The following is a 20,305-nucleotide window of genomic DNA, read 5'->3' on the forward strand; positions in this document are numbered from 1 at the left end:
AGGCAGCAGGACAGATGAGAAGCCGCTCTCCATATCAGAGAGGATCATGTTCATCAAGATTACAACCTGCAGCCGCTCCGTCTACAGAAAAACTCTGACGCCCATCTGATACAGAAAATCAGTTTCCATCGAGGTTTCCTGTGTTTCTTTTCGAGTCAGGACTCTGAATGACAGTCAGTGTTATGGAAGTGGCTCACGCTTGCTGGTGGGTGGACAGCAAGACGTTTTTTCCACAATACCACATGTTTCTCTGTGGTTGAAAAGATTTCATTGCTGCTGTTTGCGTAGTGTTTGGTTTGACGGTTGCAGCAGTGCACTTTGAGGCTTTTAATTTATTCACGCCTCTGCACAGAACTGTTCATAAGCACTGTGACACTTCAGGGTCTGCAGATCATCTCAGAAGTGAAGACTTGAGACTTAACTTGGTCTTCTCTGCTCTGAGACTCGAGTTTACAAAACTTTGACCTTCCTTTAGACTTGAAAGCAAACACATGCATCAGGTAAAGTGCCAGGGACAATAGAAACTGAAAAGTTTGCATCTGGCACGTGTTTCACAACCATAACTTGCGACATAAGTTACATAAAAGCTTACTTTCCCTTTTTTTTCACTGTAATATTTAATTAAATTTATTTATTTATTTGTACTTAAACAATGTAACCCATGATGAGCCAATCAAATGACCTGTATACATATACATTGGGCAATAAATAAAAAAAAAATTATTATAATTAAAAATTACATAAATAGAAATACATGCAATTAAAAAGGAAAAAAAAGGAAAAAAAAGCAAATCCACAAACAAAACAAATCCACATTCCCACATACTTAATTTCCCTTTTTAACAGAAATGCCAGTTTCATCCACCTATTATGAAACTTCCTGAAGAATTTTCACATTAAAAGCCTACCAGTAATGGACGTCTGGCAGACTTTTAAATAATAAAAGGAAGTAGTTTAACATCAACTGATGAAAAAACGGCTCTGTTGTAACAGTCTCCTTCCTGTTTACAGCAGCACACCCAGCGTACATATATTATCATGTGAAATGTGTTTTCAGGCGTGATAGTATGGACAGAGATGATTTCTGAAACTGTGCTAAAACGATTGTGCAGACAGAGATCGTTTTCATTTTAAAGCACTGCTTTTAAACTGAAAGCGTATTAGAGTGGATGTATTTCTGACTGATGCTCTCGGAGGGTAATAAAAGTCTCCTTGGCTCTGCATGAGGTCACTGTCTGTCTGAGAGACTGGAATGCGATGCCACCGGCATACCAAACGCCGAGCCCAGAAACTCCACATTTGCTGTCACTGTAAACCTCATTACTCTGCTCATATTGATCTTTTCAATTGAGTTGTGTACAATGATAGCCCAGAGCCAGACATGAGAAAACCCTCCACTTTCATTAGTTTGCTGTGATGAGCTGCTCCCACCGATGTCTGATCACTCCCCTAAGCTCTTAAGAAGCCGTGAGATTCGGGGCTGAAACAGTTGAATAAAGACAGAGACGCCATTGTCTCTCTTAAGTGGACCACTCATGAAATATAACACTATTAGACGACAACACTTAAGAGATAAACCGGAACACTTTGGGTCCCGCTTGCAAATCTAATTGTGTGCTATAGTTTGCCTTTTTCTCCTACTCTTTCTCCTACTTTAATCAGACTTTTCTCGGCACCTAGGACAATCCCAATGCATAAGCAAGATTTAAAAGCCAATAAGTATGACGTTTCTAAAACATCCAGAAGGCAAAGTTTGCACTTCAGACTAAAGGTTTCGGGACTTTCATTCAAATTTGAAGTGACACAGGCTGGTTAAATCTGTGTTTATGCCCCTTGGACATTGGCGAGTGAAGAGGATTGGAGGTGAACCCTTTTTCTCCTACCTTTCTCTCCTAATCAGTTTTCTCTGCACCTAGAGCTTCCCAAAGCATAAGCAATAATTTAAAGCCAGTAAGTATAAATAAACAAATAAACCAGCTCATGACATGTAAAGGTTTCATGCCCCTCAGACAGTGAAGAGGAGATGAGCCCCTTTTCTCCTACCTTTTTTCTCCTACTTTAATCAATAATCCAAAAGTTAAAGTTGCCACTTCAGACTGAAGATTTTGGGGCTTTTGTTGAAATGTGCAGTGTCATGGGCTGTTTAACTCTGTTTCTATGCCCCCGGGACACCAAAATGGGTGAAAAGGAGTGATAATGAACCATTGTTCTCCTACCTTTTCTCCTATTTTAATCAGGCTTTTCTCAGCACAAAGAAGCATCCCAAGCAAGATTTTAAAGCCAATATGTATAAATGCATAAATAAACCAGCTTGTTTTCATCCCCCTCGTACAGTGGAATGGAAATGAACCCCTTTTCTCCTTCATTTTTCTCCTTTTCTCCTCCTTTATCAGACTTTTCTCAGCACCTCGGAGAATCCCAACTTATAAGTAAAATTTAAAAGCCAATAAGTATGAAATCAGTGTTTTTACGACAATCCAGCTGGCAAATTTCCCCTTCAGACAGAAGGTTTGGGGACTTTTGTTGAGCTGTGTAGAGTCACAGGCCGGCTAAATCTGTTTTCATGCCCCTGGGAGACTGAAACAGATCAGGAGTGGAGATGAACCCTTTTTCTCCTGCCCTTTTCACCTACTTTAATCAGTTTTCTCTGCATCCAGGAGCTTTTAAATGCAAATGCAAATTTTGAAGTTAATTGGTATGAAATTGTTGTCTCTAAAATATTCAAGCAGGCAAAGTTTCCACCTTAGACTGAAGTTTTTGGGACTTTTGTTAAAATGTTTAGTGACGCAGGCTGGTAAAATCTGTTTTCATGCCCCTGGGACACTGAAACGGGTGAAGAGGAGTGGAGATGAACCCTTTTTCTCCTTAATATTCTGACACCCCCAGGGGTTAGCCATGTCTGTCCTTCTTCACAGCTTCCCATGAGACTCCTCAAATTTCCATCTTCTCGGTAAACTTAGCATTTTATCCTTTAGTATGCAGCGTTGTCAGTTCTGCAGAAGAGAAAGAGAATTACACTCTTCCTCCACCACACGTGTGTGCTTTCCTGCTGACGTTGTCGACAGTTCGGGGGAAATTTAGTCATTTTGGAAAAACTCCTTTTTTGTCGGTGATCCTTTTCACATCCCATTATTTGACTAATTTAAACAGTGTATGTCAGGAAATGGAGGTCATCGCTGAGGGTGCAGCTGGTAATCGTTTTTGTCTGACACACTTTGGCAGAACTTCCTTAGTTACAGTAAATTTTCCGGTCTGTTCGTATTTGATTGGTGGGATCCAACTTACTCAGCTGAGAAAGGACAGCAGCTACTTTTCAGGCTGATGTTACAAAGGAACAAAATGAAGGAAATTCACAGCGATGGTGTATTTAAATTACTCAAGCACTTCAGGCATTTTTCCATAAACTACCTGTGAACTAGTGATGCACAGTTTGACCCAGGATTGACCCGTGGGTCAGGTGGTTTGGGTAAGCAGGTTGGAAATGATTGTGGGTTTCGGTCGGGGTAATTGTTCTGAGTAAGTTACTAATAATTTAAAGAAACAATAGTCCACTTTCCACCGTCTCCTTCTCGCTGTCTCTCAGCCTCATCATCAGCGCTATTGTGTTCAGGATTTCCGTTTTTTGGTTTTTGACCTGGAAAATCTCTTAACGCCCAACACACTTATATCTCTGTGGTCATAATGTGCGGAAAAACATTTTCCTCTGAGAATATAACAGCAGGTGTCCATCTGTCTACATAGAATCCTTTAGCAAAAGTAGCAAAATAAGCAAAAAAAGGTGTATATACGTAAAATAGTGGATAATAGTTGTATTGACAATAAATATAAAAATAGTTTTCTGAACTTTTTTTTCCTATTTTTAACTTGAATATTTTTTCTCTTTCTTTAAAAACGAATTTTCAGGTCATTTTCTTGTCGAATTATCCAAATATTTCACAATATGTGGGACATTTCTTACCAATTTGCTCAGTGTCCTTTCAGCCATGTTTTCAAAAGAAATCAAATCTATTTGCTAAGGTTTCAAAGGTTTAAATGCTGAAAACTGATGATGTTCCAGGTTGTAAAGGGTTAAGTATTAATCGCTCATCAAAATTGCTGCAGTTTGATTCAAGAGTCTGCAGATGTGACCTCCAGCCTGTAAAGGAGTCATGCTAAACCTCTAATAGTGTGAAGAGCCATTAGCACTGCGTCATGCTGTCCCATTCTTACCCCCCTCAGACACGAAGACCGTCTCCAGAAGACAGCAACTTTTAGGACAATACAGAAAATCCAAACACTCTTCACAACTCTTTTCTTGTTCTTTCTCTCTCCGTCGTCCGTTCGCTGCAGGGGAGAGGTCTGCGTGAAGGGGGCCGTGAACAGAGTGCAGCCCAGTTAAAGGGCAGTTAGCGAGCAGAGAGGCTGTTTGAATGGCATCTCGGGTTGCCGGGCTGAAAGGAAAGTGCCATTAGTGTTGGGTTTCTGTGAAAGTCCACAGAGCGGCTGCTTCAAGGGCTCTTGATGGAAGATTTATTGCCCTCAGGGTCTTAAAAAATGTCAGTGTTCAGTGCAGAGAAAGGACAAAAAGTGGCTGCATGTACGAGCCACCTCTTCAAGTTAAACAGCGGAAAGCCATGGACAGGCTGACTTTACAGACGACCTTTACCTGCGCTCGTTCATGGCCGTGATAGCCCACAACATGCACTACTAAAGCACTTGTGGTTGCACTGCGGTGATGTTTGTCCCCTCAGAGAGTCGAGGAAATGCGAACTGGTGGACTATTGTGTTCCGGTACAAGGCAGTTTGCTCAGTGATCCCAGTGGGTCGGAGAAGGGTGTGATGGTAAATGCGAGCGATGGAAGGCTGGCACAAGAAAAGAGCCCCATACAAAACAATCCCACAATGCCATTCTCTGCCTGCGCCTGTAACAAAGAGCGCTCTGAAGCCCACATTCTGCGGCCTCATTCACCCTCCTGACCCCGATGCACTTTCTATCTTCTGGCTCTTTCTATAGTTTGACTTTGGCTTCATAAATATCTATTTTAGCTGTGAGTGCACAGCTGATACTCATGATACTGTTTCAGTTTGGTGAGTGAGAGTGTGCACTAAAAAATGTGTTTAATGGTACAATCGTTGAGTTGTCTCTTTTTTTCTTTTGCCACTTTACCCCAGAAACACTAATGGCTCTGTGCAGCATCAGTTTCGCGGTGCCAGCAGAGGGCACTTGAATTCATTTGCATCTTAATTCCTCCAGCCGTTGTTGTGTGCACCAACTACCACCAGGTGGCATCTGTGAAAGTGGAGCTCAGGTGTAAAAGCAAACGTGGTTTGTCACACAAAACATTGCAAAGAAGAGAGCAAGATTTGAAAAAGTAATGTCTCTCGTTCTTTTACTTTAGCAGTCTTTCTTTCGCTCATTAATATGACCAGAACTTCTTAGCGCTGTGCCAGTACGTTTACTGGTGTGTGCGCAGGCATCCGTTTTAGAGACACTGGTGAAGAAAATTAAGTTGTTTGAGTTTGGGGAGAAAAATTTGTTTAAAAAATACGGATGTTAAGGTCCATACATAACACTTTTTTTTTTTTTTTAAATTTTTTAAAACCGTATTAATCGCTGGCTAAGAGGCTGTACTGGTCTGAGTTTTAAAGGTAGAGTGATGATATTGATGTTATGTGAAACCATAAATGACATGCTAGCTTCTCAGGAGGTGAAGTAGTATCCCAAAGTCAAGCTATATTTTGGCGATGGAAAAACGACGTGGTCATTTCACAGGGGTCCCTCTCAAATAATCCCTGGGTACCCATGAGTCTCCCCTTCACTAATGTCCACTTTGTGATAGTCTGGTAGTTTCATGCGTTTTTTTCACTGTCATTTGTTTCCTAATCAAGACAATGTGGTACGAATTGCTTTACTTCAGCAGAATGGACTTCAAAACTGTTTTATAATGCAATATAATGGATTTGAAAACACTTGAAAAATGCAATTAATCAAGATTTTTTATGTTTGACAGCTCTGCGAAAGACTTATTTATACACCATTTACGTACAAACATAGATATATCAGTTTCAAACGTCTCTGCCTTCATATTTTTATGTGTCCTTTATGATGACACAGATACAGTTGTCTCCTACGGTTGTGTCTCGCTTGAACTACGCCACACTGTCCCCTCACTTTCCAGGTGAACTGCTCCGTTTTGTTTTGTAAAAAACAGACAAAATAAAGTACGGACAGGAGGCTCTATCTGTATATATAACTAACGCTGAGCGTAAATGGATCCTTTTGACACAAAAGAAGACGTCGTATCGTGGTTAAGAGTTCCTCTTCAGTCAAACCAGCTCTTCCTGTTGCAGTGTTGAGGGGGTTCTTGTTCTGATGTTAAATTACTGAAGTGGTTTTTATCTCAGATTTTGTGTGGCATTGAAGATTTTCTTCTTTAAAAAAGCAGCACGTGTAAAGGTGAGACTGATGCGCATCAACCTGGCTGATCCCCAAAAGCCCTGACTGACTCTCTTTGATTTTGACTTTTGATTCTCTACAAGTTGCTACAATGAACTCTTTTACCGGCTGCCTCCCTGACAGATACGGCATGTGATAGAGCACATGAACATCAGAGCTATTAGAAGAGTTCATGTCAGTTTAAGACACCCGCGTCATACAACCCATGTGGGTGACGGGCCGCCGCCAAAAATGTGGGTGGTTTTGTTATTGTTGCCAAGCTACACACCCTCATTAGGAAGTTAAACTGAGGTCATTGCATGACATCAGCAGCTCCGTGAGTCATGCAGTGAAGAGAGAGCAGTTTGTGGAGTGACTGATTTTTGGAAAGATTTTTTTTTTATGAGAAAGCTGCACACTGAATCTCCTCCACCGCTGAATGTAGGTCTGTGTTACTGCCAGCTGTTGGCCTCAAGCAGACGGAGGGAAAACACTGTTATTTTTTGCATTACATAATGATAGCAGCGCTGCACTGTCATGCAGAAAATACCGCATGCATCCCCCTCCTCCTGTTCTGGGTCATGACATTACATACTGTACATGTAGTGTTGTGCCTAATATGGGCTGCGTGTGTTTGGCGAGCAGCGTCACGATGCAGGAGATTGATGGGGATACAGAACATGAATATAAACAGCTGTTTGAAGCTGTTTAATTCAACATCTGCTCCGTGCACTCGGACAGCTGACACACACACACGCAGCTGCAATTTCATGACAGAGCGCACACAAACTTTGATGCCAATCCCCTCACTTCCCCTCTCATTCACCCTCTTTTTCTTCTGCGCGTAAAACGTCTCTGTGCACAGGATGTCAGCCATGATGACAACACGACTCCTGATTGGAACTGCACAAAGAAACACACGACGCAACATGACATCTGACTGACTTTCTCCGCTTCCTTTGGTTAGTGTCCCCAAGTTTAACACAGTGGTGAAGTCCTGCAGAGTGCTTAACCCTTTGAAACCTGGAACGACATCAGTCAGACGTCTGGTTTGATTTCTTTTGAAAACACGGCTGAGACGGCAACAGGCAACTTTACAAGACATGTCCCAGTAATCACAAGAAAACAGGAAAAGGTGAAGAAAGTTAACTGAAAATTAGTTTTAAAAAAGAAGGCAGGGTGCCTGGTGGCTCAGTGGATAGAGCGGCGCCCCATGTACAGAGGCTCCGTCCTCGCCATGGCGGCCGCAGGTTCAAATGCTGCACGTCTCTTTCCCCCTTTCACACTCACACTGTCCTGTTGATTTAAGGCAATAGAAGCCCAAAAAAGAAGCCCAAAATAATAATAATAATTATTATTATTGTTATTATGCACTGTCCTATCGCTATATTTCTATTTAATTTATTATTTATATTATTAGTTTGGGTTGATGATAGTTTTTTTGTTTTGTTTTCATCTTTTTTTAAATCTTTTTTCTTTTCTTTTTTCTTTATTTTTTTGGCAAAATTTTAGATAATTGTCTTGTAACTGTAACCCTAACTGTTTATGACGGAAATCGTGCCAAAGGGTTAATGCTCTGCAAGGTGCACCAGCCAGCGAGGGTCTGCGTGAGACACGAGTTGGTAAATCTCGATGACTTCTTCCTCTCTCTATGTTGGTATGTCGTCTGCAGCCCTCAGTGAGCAAACAGCAGTGGACACAGGTGGAATAATATCACACAAACGGGGCTTTGTGTGGGGTTACATGTGGTGCGTCGTGCAGAATTTGTAGTGTGGAGGAGCAAATGTTCAGTCTCTTTGTCTGGTGTGCTCAGCACTGATAGCGTGATGAATACAGCAGGGAGTGCATAGCTTTTCTTGGGCATTCATCAGGGAGCACGCCTTTGACTCATGGCTTTTACAAATAAAACTTGTTGGTCCACAGTGGCGACACTTTCTGTGTGCTTCATGTGTGACCCAACCCTTCTGTCACGCCTGCAGCCTTAGGAGAAAAATACTGCCACAGGGACAATATCTTTTGAGGCAAAATGAATAATCTAAAACCCAAAGAAAAACTGTGATTAATGGGTCATTTTACTTATTGCCTCAACTATAAAGCCATACAACAAATGCTTTTCTTACCTCACCCTCAAAATGATCATCTGTGTATCAGTTACTCAGCTCATGTTGAGCTGAAATGGTGAAGAAAACCTTTTCTCGATGGTAAACAAAGAGGCCAAAAAAACTGTTTGATGCATTGAAGTCCAGATTTAACAACGGCAAATTGTGTCAAAAAATTTGTTTACAACCTCTCACACAACTCGTGCAGTATAATCCAAGTCTCGTTGATCCAGTTGACATTGAAAGTACTTCCCAAACATACAGTCCTGTCCAACAGGGAAATGAACTAAAAGTGAAACTTATACATGTTCTCTTTAAAGCCAGACTCCATTGACAAAAACGATATTTTACGCTGAACACAGTGTTGTTATAGATGGATAGGTTGGAGCTGGGATAATCATTTTCTAACAATGTAAATCTTGCCCATATATTGGGCTGTAACAACTGTTTTTAATAAAAAATAATGATTTTTAATCCCTTCATTTGCTTTTCTGTAGTTTCAGAACGTTTTGTGGTCCTTGTCTGGGAAACCATGGCTCACTGTTGACCCCTGACGTGTCTTATTACATCCGTGTTCATTGCTTTCATGCCATAAACTGGGAGAAGACACTTGAGATCAGAAACAAATCTTGTAGCGAAACTTTCCTGGGACACGTGGGTGATTTCTGCTGGAGGAGTATTATGCAAAGCAACACATTTGCGCTCTCTGCTGACTTGAGATCATTTGCATTCCTTGTCAGGCGTTTTTAGTGTTTAGCTGTCGACGCTTGAGTCAGCTTTTATAGCTGATCTGCCCTCCAGCTCTTGTGCAGTATAGAAATAATTATAAGTGGCATTTAAGTCGCTCTATTTATTGTCCTGCGTTATTTGAACGCTTCTGATGTTGGCGTGTAAACTGAGCTCTCCTTTTGTGTGTTTTCTGTCTGACAGCTTTTTGACCGAGTGCGAGAGGACAACCCCAACTTCCACCAGAAGATCATCCCCATCAGCAGCGAGCTGATGCAGCCCGGCCTCGCCATCAGCCCGGAGGATGTTGAGAAGCTCTCCGCCTGCATCAACATCGTCTTCCACTGCGCTGCCACCATCCGCTTCGACGAGCCGCTCAAGTAAGGATCACGTCCCCTGATTGAATGCATCAAAGGAATACTTCACCCCCTGATGATAATTTGTATTTCAGTTAGTCACCCTGTATTATGCCGAATATGTGAAGAAAAGTTTTTCAGCTGGCATGCTTTCAGTGGATGAAGAATACAAAAACAGAGAAGAGTCTTGATGAATTGAGGTCATAGAGGTCCACATTAAAAAAAACTAAGAAAACTACGTTTACAGACTCTTTTTTATCCAGTTGTATATTCAGTACTTCCTAAACAGACAGACTGAGAGTGAAGCTTTTTAATGCCAGACTCCATTGACAAAAACAGTCATTTTACTTCGCTGGACACAGAAGCTGCTGGTCTACCACCACTCAGTTAATTTGTTTAATTGTGTGATTATATGACTTTGGTGTTTTAAAGGGTTAGTTTGGATTCATGGAAGTCACACAGTAACACAAACTAACTAACTGATTTGGGTAGTGGTAGACCAGCAGCTCCTGTGTGTTCAGCAATGTAAAATTACTTGTTTTGTAAATGGATGGCTTCGGAGAGAGCATAGATAAGTTTCACTTTTATTTAAAAAAAATAGGCGTGTGTTTGCTGAGTGTACGACTGGATAAAAAATGATAGTATACGAGTTGTGTGAGTGTTTGTAAACAGACGTTTTGGTAGTTTTGCTGTTGTTAATCGTGGACCCCTATGACTTCAATTCATGAAGATGAACAGATTTCTCTGTTTTTGGATTCTTAGTACGCCTCGGAGGCAAGCAAAAAAAAAAACTTTAAAAAAAAGTTAAATAATTAATATTTAAATGGTCAATTTGTAAGTGAAGTATTCCTTTAACACAACATATACTCTATTCACCTACTGATTATTCTCTGCTTTCTGCTGCTTTTTTAGCTAAAGATATTTAAAAAACATCTTTGATTGCAAACTCTGCCACTTGCTGGTTTTTTGGGGATTCCTCAGCCAGAGGTCATGAACCAAAAGACATACACAACATCTCGTTACTGTTGGGTAAATGTTCCCTGTGTAGCAGGAACTTCCTGTAGTGAGACGTCGCTTTAGAGGATTTGCAGTTCACTGAACAGGCTGCACCGTTATTTGATTTAAAGCAAAGAGGAAGTAGTGGCGAGGGTGTGGAGAAATCAGCCGTTTGTAAAACTATAAAGTCACCAGCAGTGCAGCGTGACAGCCGGGCAAACAATAGATGGTTCCTCCTTTATTCAGAAAACAACGGTGTGCACTAAAAGCTTCAACCCAACCAGACTTTAGAAGATAATAATGTAGGGGTTTTAATCTCCCAGGTAAAAACAGTGCCACAATCATAGTAAGTGTTGTATTTTAGAATAATTTTAGATAATATGTAATATGTTTTTTATGAACGTTTCTTTTCAGCCTGAACCCACTGATGACTTCCAGCTTGTTATATATAACAGTGTGGACGCTGTGTCACTACTCATCTGCTGCAGCCTCGGGCTCCGGCGCTGTTACTGGTTCCTGCTGGGGGCAGTGCATTATATATAATGGTGACCCAGTTATTTTTCTTCTGTGGGTGAAGTGCTGGTGCTCTGCTACAGCTGATCAGTCATCTAAGTTTTTGTCATATAACCAGCGTCACTCCGTCCTGTTAGGCATTAAACCAGGCTCGAACTGGCCGCTCTGTTATTTCTGGCAAATGCCAGATGCAGCAGGCAGCTCGGCAGAAGCGTCACAGCCATGACGCTGCCAGCGTGATCACCACGAGCGTGAAACACGCTGCAGTTCGGCGAGGCTGCCATTTGGCGAGGCTGCCGTCACGCACTGCTCATGCAGCCAGTGTGTTTCTGGCGTAAGGCAGGTGCAGCGGTAGCAGCCGTGTTCGCCTCCCCCCACAGCCTCAAGTGGATCGGCCCATCATGTAATGTTATGTCCAGGGCTGAATTTTGTTCCCAGGCCGACCCCGTCCTCCATAAACACGTAAAATCCAGTTTGTTTCCCTCTCAGACTTCAGAGAGGCTGCTGGTCTGTTTCTGCTCTCGCCACGGCTACAGCAGACGATTTAAAAACATCCCTGGCCTTTAACTTTAATATGCGTCTGTAGAAGTATTTGTGTCAAACACGACACAGCTCAGACTACGCTGTCGGTGGTGAGCGCCGGTCTGGGGTCAGCGCATCAGAGCACCACGCTGACAGTAAGCTGACAGACAGCAGGAAAGCCGTCTGTTTACACTGTCTACAAGCTTAAGACTATATTCAAATATACAAACACGTATTAACGTCGTCTCGCAGTGTAAATATCCAGGCGTCGATGCAGGGTGTGATTACATAAAGATCAGTCGCATATCATTATTATTCTCCAGAATGACGCACCCAGCAGTACATAGTCGACTTTACAACAACAGTTAGACTTGAAAGGGGACCTGTTTTTGTTCCTGTTTTCTGTTATAATGTGACAACATGGGATGTTTATATTAAACTTTGCCAAAGTTTCAAATAATCAGGTCTTTAATAATCATGCTTTACACTTTTCTGAAAACTCCTTTTGCAACATTTTTTTTCGGACACATTTCTTTATATGGTCATCTGCTCCAGGCACGCTACTGTAAGTGTTTACACTATTAAACCTACACTGCTACATGTAGCTACATGCAAACATCAGGGAAACATGTAATCTTGGTTGCTGATGTTGTTAATTTCTCCCAGATTTTGGGTCATTTTCCTGCTTGAACTTGTCTAGTTGTGTTTTGTAGTTTTAATGGTGATTTTTCATGGTGGAAAGTGCCACTATGCTCTGCAGGTACACGGCTACATGTAGCCACATGCTAACATTAGGGAAACACATAATCTTGGTTGCTGCTGTTGTTAATTTCTCCCTGATTTCAGGTGATATTTCAACATGTCCATTTGTGGAAATTTGGGTTTAGAGGCTTTATTGGTTGTGTTTTATGGTAGAAAGTACTGCTATTAAGTTATTATTCTCCATTGCAGTCATTCCCCAGCTGCAATGAAGGTGCAGAGATGCAGAGTAAGACCAAATATGCTGACTAATCAGAGCAGACTGGCCTTTTTTTAGGAGGGGGCTTAAAGAAACAGCTGCTTTCATCAGAGGGTGAATACTAGTATTGGGCAGACCTTTTCTTTTGATAGTATTGGTTCCTTTGAGTTGACACATGTAAATGTATCGAACCTTTTGAGTTTTGATATTTTTCCTCGAGTTTCTCTGTGATGCTCCATTATAGCACATGCATGTCTGACTACCCCACAGAACTTCTCCTCATTACAGTTATGTATAAATTTACATTAATAAAGATAAAATATTTATTTTAATGCAATGATTCAGCATCTCACATGTATGTAGGTAGGCTTTGTAAACTCAAAACGACTTTACAGCAATGTCACCAAATATCTCTTGTTCTTTTAGTGGCACCCCAGTTACAAAATTGCATTTTATAGTATAGCAAAAGACTGACTTGCCTTTATTTTTCTGCTTTACTCCCACTCCTCATGCCTAAACGTAACCAACCCAACCAACAAAGACTACGAGTACTTGCCACTCATCGGGGGAGTAGGACAGGTCCTTTGTCATCTGAGGGGAGCAAATTCACATCATGCTTACCTTTGTAGCCTTGTGCTGCAAATTGTGGTATTAAAATAATCTAAAAAAATGAGTTCCTGATAACATTTCATGGCTCACCTGATGTGTTTCCCTTGCACTTTTATTATCAAAGTGTTGTTTTAAAATACAACACATCTTCTCTGTTGTGTCCATGTTGTTTCCACTTTGTGACCAAAAGTTCGTAAACCTGCTGAAGTTGGAAGAACGACTGTCTGAGCAGCATGTGATCACACCCGTAGTTTGGCATCTCAGTAGTGACCTTCGTTAACAGCGAGTGGGCAAATGGGAAAAGTCGCTGATTCATGAGCAGTCGGGTGCTCGACAGGCTGATCTGCTACATACATTTTCAAGAGTCGTTTTAAAGGAATAGTTCCTTCATTTTTGCCCATCATTGGTAAACACGGGTGATCGAGCGCAGACAGAATGAGGAAAATAAAGTGTTTTTCAGCACTTCAGCATGTAAACATGTTCTAGCAGGAAACCAAAATACAAGTATGAACCTCAAAATGAGTATAAGTCCTCTTTAATGAAGGGAGATTACATTTTCAGAAGATAAATACAAATATGATGGCAATGTTGCTCTAAAAAATGGCAGTTGAATTATTTTCCCTTATAGTTTAGCTCTAGTACGCGTATATGTGGAGGTAGATTCCTCATGTTTAATGCTGTTGTAGTCGTGGCAACGATCAGGTTTGAGTGACGGTTTGAGAGTAAAGCTGCTGCACTGCACTCTTCCTCGCAGCTTTATATTGATCTGTTACTGCTTTCACGTCTCTCTCTGCTCTGTCCGTCTCTCCTCTCTGTTGCTTCACCTTCCATCTTTCTCCCTGAGCGGCCTTCGCCTTCTTTTCGCTCCTCTTTATCCAGCTTTCACTGCCATGTTCACTCTTTCTCTCTCATCCCTCCCACATCCGTCATCTCTCGGCGTCATTACTCATGTGTAGCGGCCTTGTAAGCGGCGGCGGGGCATAAATCAGACGACTCTGTTAAAGGTTTCAGTCGGGGGCTGACACCTCAGCTGGTCTTCATCTGCAGGTCTTTATCTGCACTTAAAGGGTAACTCCTGTTTATAAAACATGGATGTTATTTTGGTAGCTTTGGAAATCATTTCATAAACAATAACTTTGTACTGACTGAGACAAGAAACACTACCGGTGGGAACGTATTGGGAGGAGAAGCAAAGGCGAACAGTAAAATTGGGGATTATTGTTTTATAGTGCTGGGAAAGTGCTGACAAAAATTAATTTGAGGCTGTTTCGGACAGTTTAATCGTTCAATCGAGTTTTAAAGGGCCACCTCTGATAATTGTTTTTCACAGTTATAACTGTTTTGGAAAATACCTGAACTTGATAATATAATACATAGATGAATATTACTGTATTCAAATTTATAAAATATAAATGTTTAGTTTTGAATCTGGACCCTATTTTTCCAAGTTTTTTTGTCTGAATGACTAATGGAGAAAAAACACCAGAACACTTAATCCATGCATGCAAGTTTTAATGAAGACAACGTTTTGATCATACATGGGTCTTCAAATAGGTATATCTCTATCGGGATTGTTCCCATAATGTTGTCAGACTCTGATGATAAAAATCTGATCCTGTCAGTAGCAAAAACGAACATTTAAAGTGTACGTAAATTGACAGTGCACCATTGCCCCAAGTGGTTACATTGCAGCCTGTTTCATTGCTGTGGGCTGCATTCCTCTTGTTCAATACTGGACCAACATAAGAATATAAAAAAATAGGATCCATGTTGAATAATACAGAAGATACCCGTTAAACTGCCTTAAACGTTGAAAAAAGACTTACAAGAACCCCCTAAAGACTCACTTTTATCTTGTAATATTTTTATTTTTATTATTTTTTTATTAAGGCCTATTAAGGGGAGACTCTACAGTATTATACAAGAAATTGGCAAAGATTGAAAATGTCTGCAAAAACGTTTATTTTTTATTATTTAACATTTTTTACAACTTGTCTGACTTTATTGTAGAAATGTTCCCAGATTTCAGTAATTGATCTGCAGAGAACCGTTTGATTATAAAAAAGATGTCCAAAACTACAAAAATGAGACCCAGAGTATGATAAAGCTGCAATAAAACGATCCTCTGAGGTGCTGTCTTGTAGTTGAGATCAGAGCTTCACAGCTCTCAAGTTGTTGCATCCGAATCATAACAGCAGAAACAGATGGGTGATGAGTCAGATGCAGAAAGGGGGCACAACCCATCTTTTGCTGCCGGCGTGACGCCCTGCATGTGATCCCAGAAGCTGGTGGGAAGACGGCGTACCCACGCACGCAGCTCGTCCTCTAATAACCACCAACACCACCGGACCTATTACTGTCACCGCTCTGCTTGTATTTATCTGTGCTGCTGCTAACAAGCTGGCACCACCTGAACACTTGTGATTCATGCCAGTGGACTCGTCGCCCACCACACACACTCAATCTTCCCGTCGTGCACACACACACACCTTCTGAGCACCGCCCACGCAGAGCTGGAGGAGCGCTCGATCTCGCAGTGTCTCTTTAAACTGACCTGCAGTTTTTCTTACTGTCGCCTCGGGCAGAAAATGGACTCTGTATGTTGCACTTCCACTCCAGAGCTGACACAGATCCACTGCTGGCTGCAGGAGGCTTACACACTGATGCAGAGAACCCAACGGGAGGTTAGAGCTGCAACATTCAAGATAAAACCAGAGACACAGTTTATTTTCTCTCATTTTTTAAATATCCGTGCCTCTGTAATCCAATAGTAACCCTTTGAAAGCTGTGTTGACATCAGTTTTCTTGTGTTGCGTTCAGATGCCTTTCATAAGCATTCAACCCTTGAAAACCAAGCAAATTGGTTTGATTTATTTAAAAAATGTGGAAAAAAGGCAAAGAACAACTTGGCAAGAAATTTTCTACAAACTGCAAGAAATTGGTAAAAGCTTACAAGAAAAATAACTTGAGAAAGAAGATGGAAAGAGAAAAAAATATTAGAAAATTATTAATGTAAAAGGTAATATATAATTATTTCATGATTTATTTAAAATTATGTTAACAAAATCTCTTTTTTTTTAAATATTTGAGGCTGTTTTCAAGGTTATTTTCTTTTATTTGTTTATGTTCTTTTTAAACTATTTTAATATATTATTGTTTAGGTTAATTTATTTCTCTCTAATTTCTTGCCAACGTTTTATTTCAATATTTTCTCTCATTTGTAGACTTTTGCTTGAGTGAAAAAAAATCTACAGGTTATTTAATAACATGACTATTAGCTGCAGCTCTGTTCTGACTCACTTTTCTCTTTGTCTGATCTCTCCATCATAAAAATCTTTTTTTTTGTTTCTATATCTGCCCCCTCAGTCTGCATATGCACACCTCATCTCACAGTTTAATGCAGCTCTGTCATTTTTTGATGCAATTTATGGAGAAATTAGGAACGCTTGGTTCGATGCACTGGATCTCCTCACTGAGGAGCAGAATTGTCAAGTCAGCTACGTGCATAAGTCAAAATCGTCTTAATGATATAAATGACATACAACAGCTTATTTCCCGCGGGAGAAAAAAAATGTAGAAATCTCAAGAAGAGCGTCAGCTCTCTCCTCAAAGACAAACATGTAGTAAAAGTTTTTATGGTGCTGTGAAGTGAAATCTGTTAATGGAGCAGCCCACCCGGCATGCACTCGTTGGTGTCGAGTGTTTTTCTGAGTGCTGATGTCTGGATGAGTGGAAGTATGAGCTGAAAGCTGCGTTCAGTGAAAATAATGATGAGACTAACACATTTATGAGGAGAGCAGATGTTTCCCCCCTCTGGTTCTGTCTCATCCGCTCTCCTCTCCCTCCTGTTTGGATTTTCGCGTCTCACCATCATGTCGTTCTGCTCCGGCTTATAATCTTGTTCTGCGGATTCCTACAAGTCTGCAAATTCTCATTTGTATGGTAAACACTCAGCAGTCAGCAAACACAAACGTTGTTGCGTGCAAACGCTCAAACGCAGATACTATTAGCAGTGTGGCATACGCACACACACACACTCAAAGCCTTTTCCCTGACACACACATTTAATCTTCAGCACACAGAAACCATTGACTCCCACACACCCTTTCCTCCCACGTACGATTTGACAGCGTGTATCTCTCTCCTCTCCTGCAGACACGCCCTGCAGCTGAATGTGATCGCCACACAGCAGCTCCTCAGCCTGGCCCAGCAGATGCACCACCTCGAGGCCTTCGTTCACATCTCCACCGCCTATGCAAACTGCAACCGCAAGCACATCGACGAGGTCATCTACCCGCCACCGGTCGAGCCTCGGAAGCTCATCGAGTCTCTCGAGTGAGTGAAAGAACGGCTGGTTTTTGTGCTCAGAGGACGTGGAATCAATTCCGTCTCAGTCTGATTCATATCATTCGGGATATGATGAACACGCACAGTTTCTGAAGCCTAATAATAAACTTTAAAAGAGTTCACCAGACGTGCTGTCTGACACACCTGGAAAGCAAAGTTGTTTCCACTCTTTCCCAGTGCTGATACTAAAATAATATTTGCTTCTTCGTCTTGGGAATATAAACATGTTCTCTCAACAAAACTGTTTTTCATCTACTAAAAGAAGCCATCAGTGTTTCCTGATGTCCTAATAAGGTCAGGAAATATTTGATTTAAAAGATAACTTAACGAGACCAAACTATTCTTGATATTTTCAGGTTTTGATAATCAGTCCTGATTCCTGAATCAATGCCAGAAACGGTATATTTGTTAGTTTATAATATCTTACTTTGAAAGGCAGAGTATACATGTGTCTTAAACATCAACGACTTGTATTAGCATTTATTTTTCAGATTTTTAAGTGATGAATTGCTTTCAGTGTCTTTTGAGTGTCTTGTGTGGACAGTCTGATGCACCAGATGATAAACTGAGACTGGTACTTCAGTTAAAGCTGATACTACTCTGTATACATTTACACATAGTATTTTATCCCTTATGGTGCAGTTATTGATGATATTAATACACAAATAGGTTCAAAGTACCACACACGCTCTGACCATCTCCCTCCTGTCTGGCTTCAGGTGGATGGACGACGGCATCGTGCGTGACATCACGCCGCGGCTCATCGGCGACAGGCCCAACACGTACACCTACACCAAAGCCCTGGCCGAGTACGTGGTGCAGCAGGAGCAGGACAAACTCAACATCGCCATCATCAGACCCTCCATAGTGGGAGCCAGCTGGCAGGAGCCGTTCCCCGTGAGTCGGCTGAGTGTTTAACTCTCACAGAGCAACATACGTATTGCTCTGTGGCATATTTCAGTACAGTAAAGGTTAACCCTTTAACACCTGGATTGATGTCAGTTTTCTTGTGCTGCATTATGATACCTTTCCCCCGCCATTTAAACCTCTGAAACTTGAGAAGATTGGTTTTATTTTTCTTGTAAAAACACAGAAAAAACATAATGACCAGCTTGACAAGAAATGTCCTGCAAACTGCAAGATATTAGTAAAAGGTGACCATGAAATAATCAGAAAATTAGCTGGGGGGGATTTTTCTATATAATCAAAAACAGAGAAAAAAAATCCAGAAATAAATTAATTTATATTTCTCTTAATTATATATTTAAAATTATTTTATTTATAAAAATATATATATTTAACTTTAATATTAATATTAAGATAATATAATGTCTTGGTATTTTTTGGGCCATTTGCTATAAAAAGAAAAAAGGCCAAGTGAGAGAATTATTAGAACATTTTTAGGGAAAAAAATATAGAGTGAACTAAACTTATATTTCTATTTTTAAAATTAGGTCATGAAATTTTTTTTTAATTTCTTGCTATTTTTTGGGCCTTTTCTTGTTAAGTTGCTTGTCACCTTCCCATGTTTTCTGAAAGAAATCAAGCAACTTTCTTCAAGTTTCACAGGTTTAATCAACATGTTTGAGTGACTCGGGTTTTCTTGATCCGCTGCTCATTATTTGTCCTGTGATGGTAAAACAAATTGAAATTAGATATTGATTGATGTAATCTTGCACAGGTCAATGCCGCTCCCTCCTGGGTTTTATCTTAAGTGGCCGAGGATTAAAGCAAATTGGTTAAAGGTGGAGGCAGTGATCCTGGAGAAGGTTGTTGATAGAGGTGGTGGTAGCAGTAATTTATTTTCGTTTGGCTGAAGACTTCAGTGGACTCAAACAGCTGCTGCGGTGGGAGAGTTGAGGGCTGAAACGGGACTCCGAGGGCGGAGATTCGCTGACATGCTGAATGTCACTTTGACTGTGGGAAGTTGAAGAGTGCAGAGAAGTTCATGTAAAGGCCAGAGACTTAGACTGTGAAAGTTGAAGTTTGCATTACATCCATGATATAAGCTGCTTTCAGTCAAGCTGCTGGTGCTGCGGGCGTCCCGACAACTTTTCAACATTTGCATTTCACATAACTGAGGATTTGAATCACTTTGAACATACTGCAAGAATATAAATATCAGACACTATTGCAACTTTAATCTTTAAGTAAAGAAGTGTTTGTGTGATCCGCAGTTCATAGTTAAAGGGTCAGTCTGTATTTTTGCCACCAGAATCAGCTTTATTGGCTTAAGTCTGAGTACAAATACAAATAATTTTGTCATTGTCGCTCTCAGTGTACTGCACATATACAGAAATCAACATGCAGCTATAAACAAGGACAACAAACTGAAGAAGGTAAACTTAAAATATTTGACATTGGTTGACCAAAATTAAATGTCCAATGTCATCTTTATGTGAAATAATGAAACTTAATCATAAGATTTGGACACCAAAATCCAATGTCTGCAAAACATCATCATTTTAACCTCCACAAGTTAAATTCTAAAGTTGATATACATTTAAAATAGCATCCACCCGAATTTCATTCCAACCAAAATGTTATGACTCTCTGGCATGACAGCCCATCGTCTTTTTGGCATCATACTGACGGCTGAGATCAAAATCAGAAGCACACCAACCAACGTGAAACTCTTGCATTTTTATTCTGACGCTGGAAATTTTTCTGGGAAAGCTCGAAGCCTCTTAAAAATCATTTGTTGTGAGGCCGATGTTACACTTTCCGAGGATAACATCAGCGTCCATCGTGAAAAAGAGTGAAA

General features: G+C 40.7%; 1 protein-coding gene across 1 annotated transcript in view; it reads left to right on the forward strand.

The window, feature by feature from the left end:
- LOC121961165 (fatty acyl-CoA reductase 1) overlaps positions 1–20,305 on the forward strand; it is a 66,893-nt gene that overhangs the window by 33,334 nt on the left and 13,254 nt on the right. The window contains exons 3-5 of the mRNA XM_042511044.2: positions 9,445–9,620; positions 17,350–17,529; positions 18,261–18,438. Coding sequence (XP_042366978.1) covers positions 9,445–9,620; positions 17,350–17,529; positions 18,261–18,438 — 534 coding nt within the window. The remainder of the gene's footprint in view (positions 1–9,444; positions 9,621–17,349; positions 17,530–18,260; positions 18,439–20,305) is intronic.

This window comes from Plectropomus leopardus, chromosome 22, assembly GCF_026936395.1.
Source record: "Plectropomus leopardus strain MGB_pleo_1.0 chromosome 22, ASM2693639v1, whole genome shotgun sequence".
Taxonomy (NCBI): Eukaryota; Metazoa; Chordata; class Actinopteri; order Perciformes; family Serranidae; genus Plectropomus; species Plectropomus leopardus.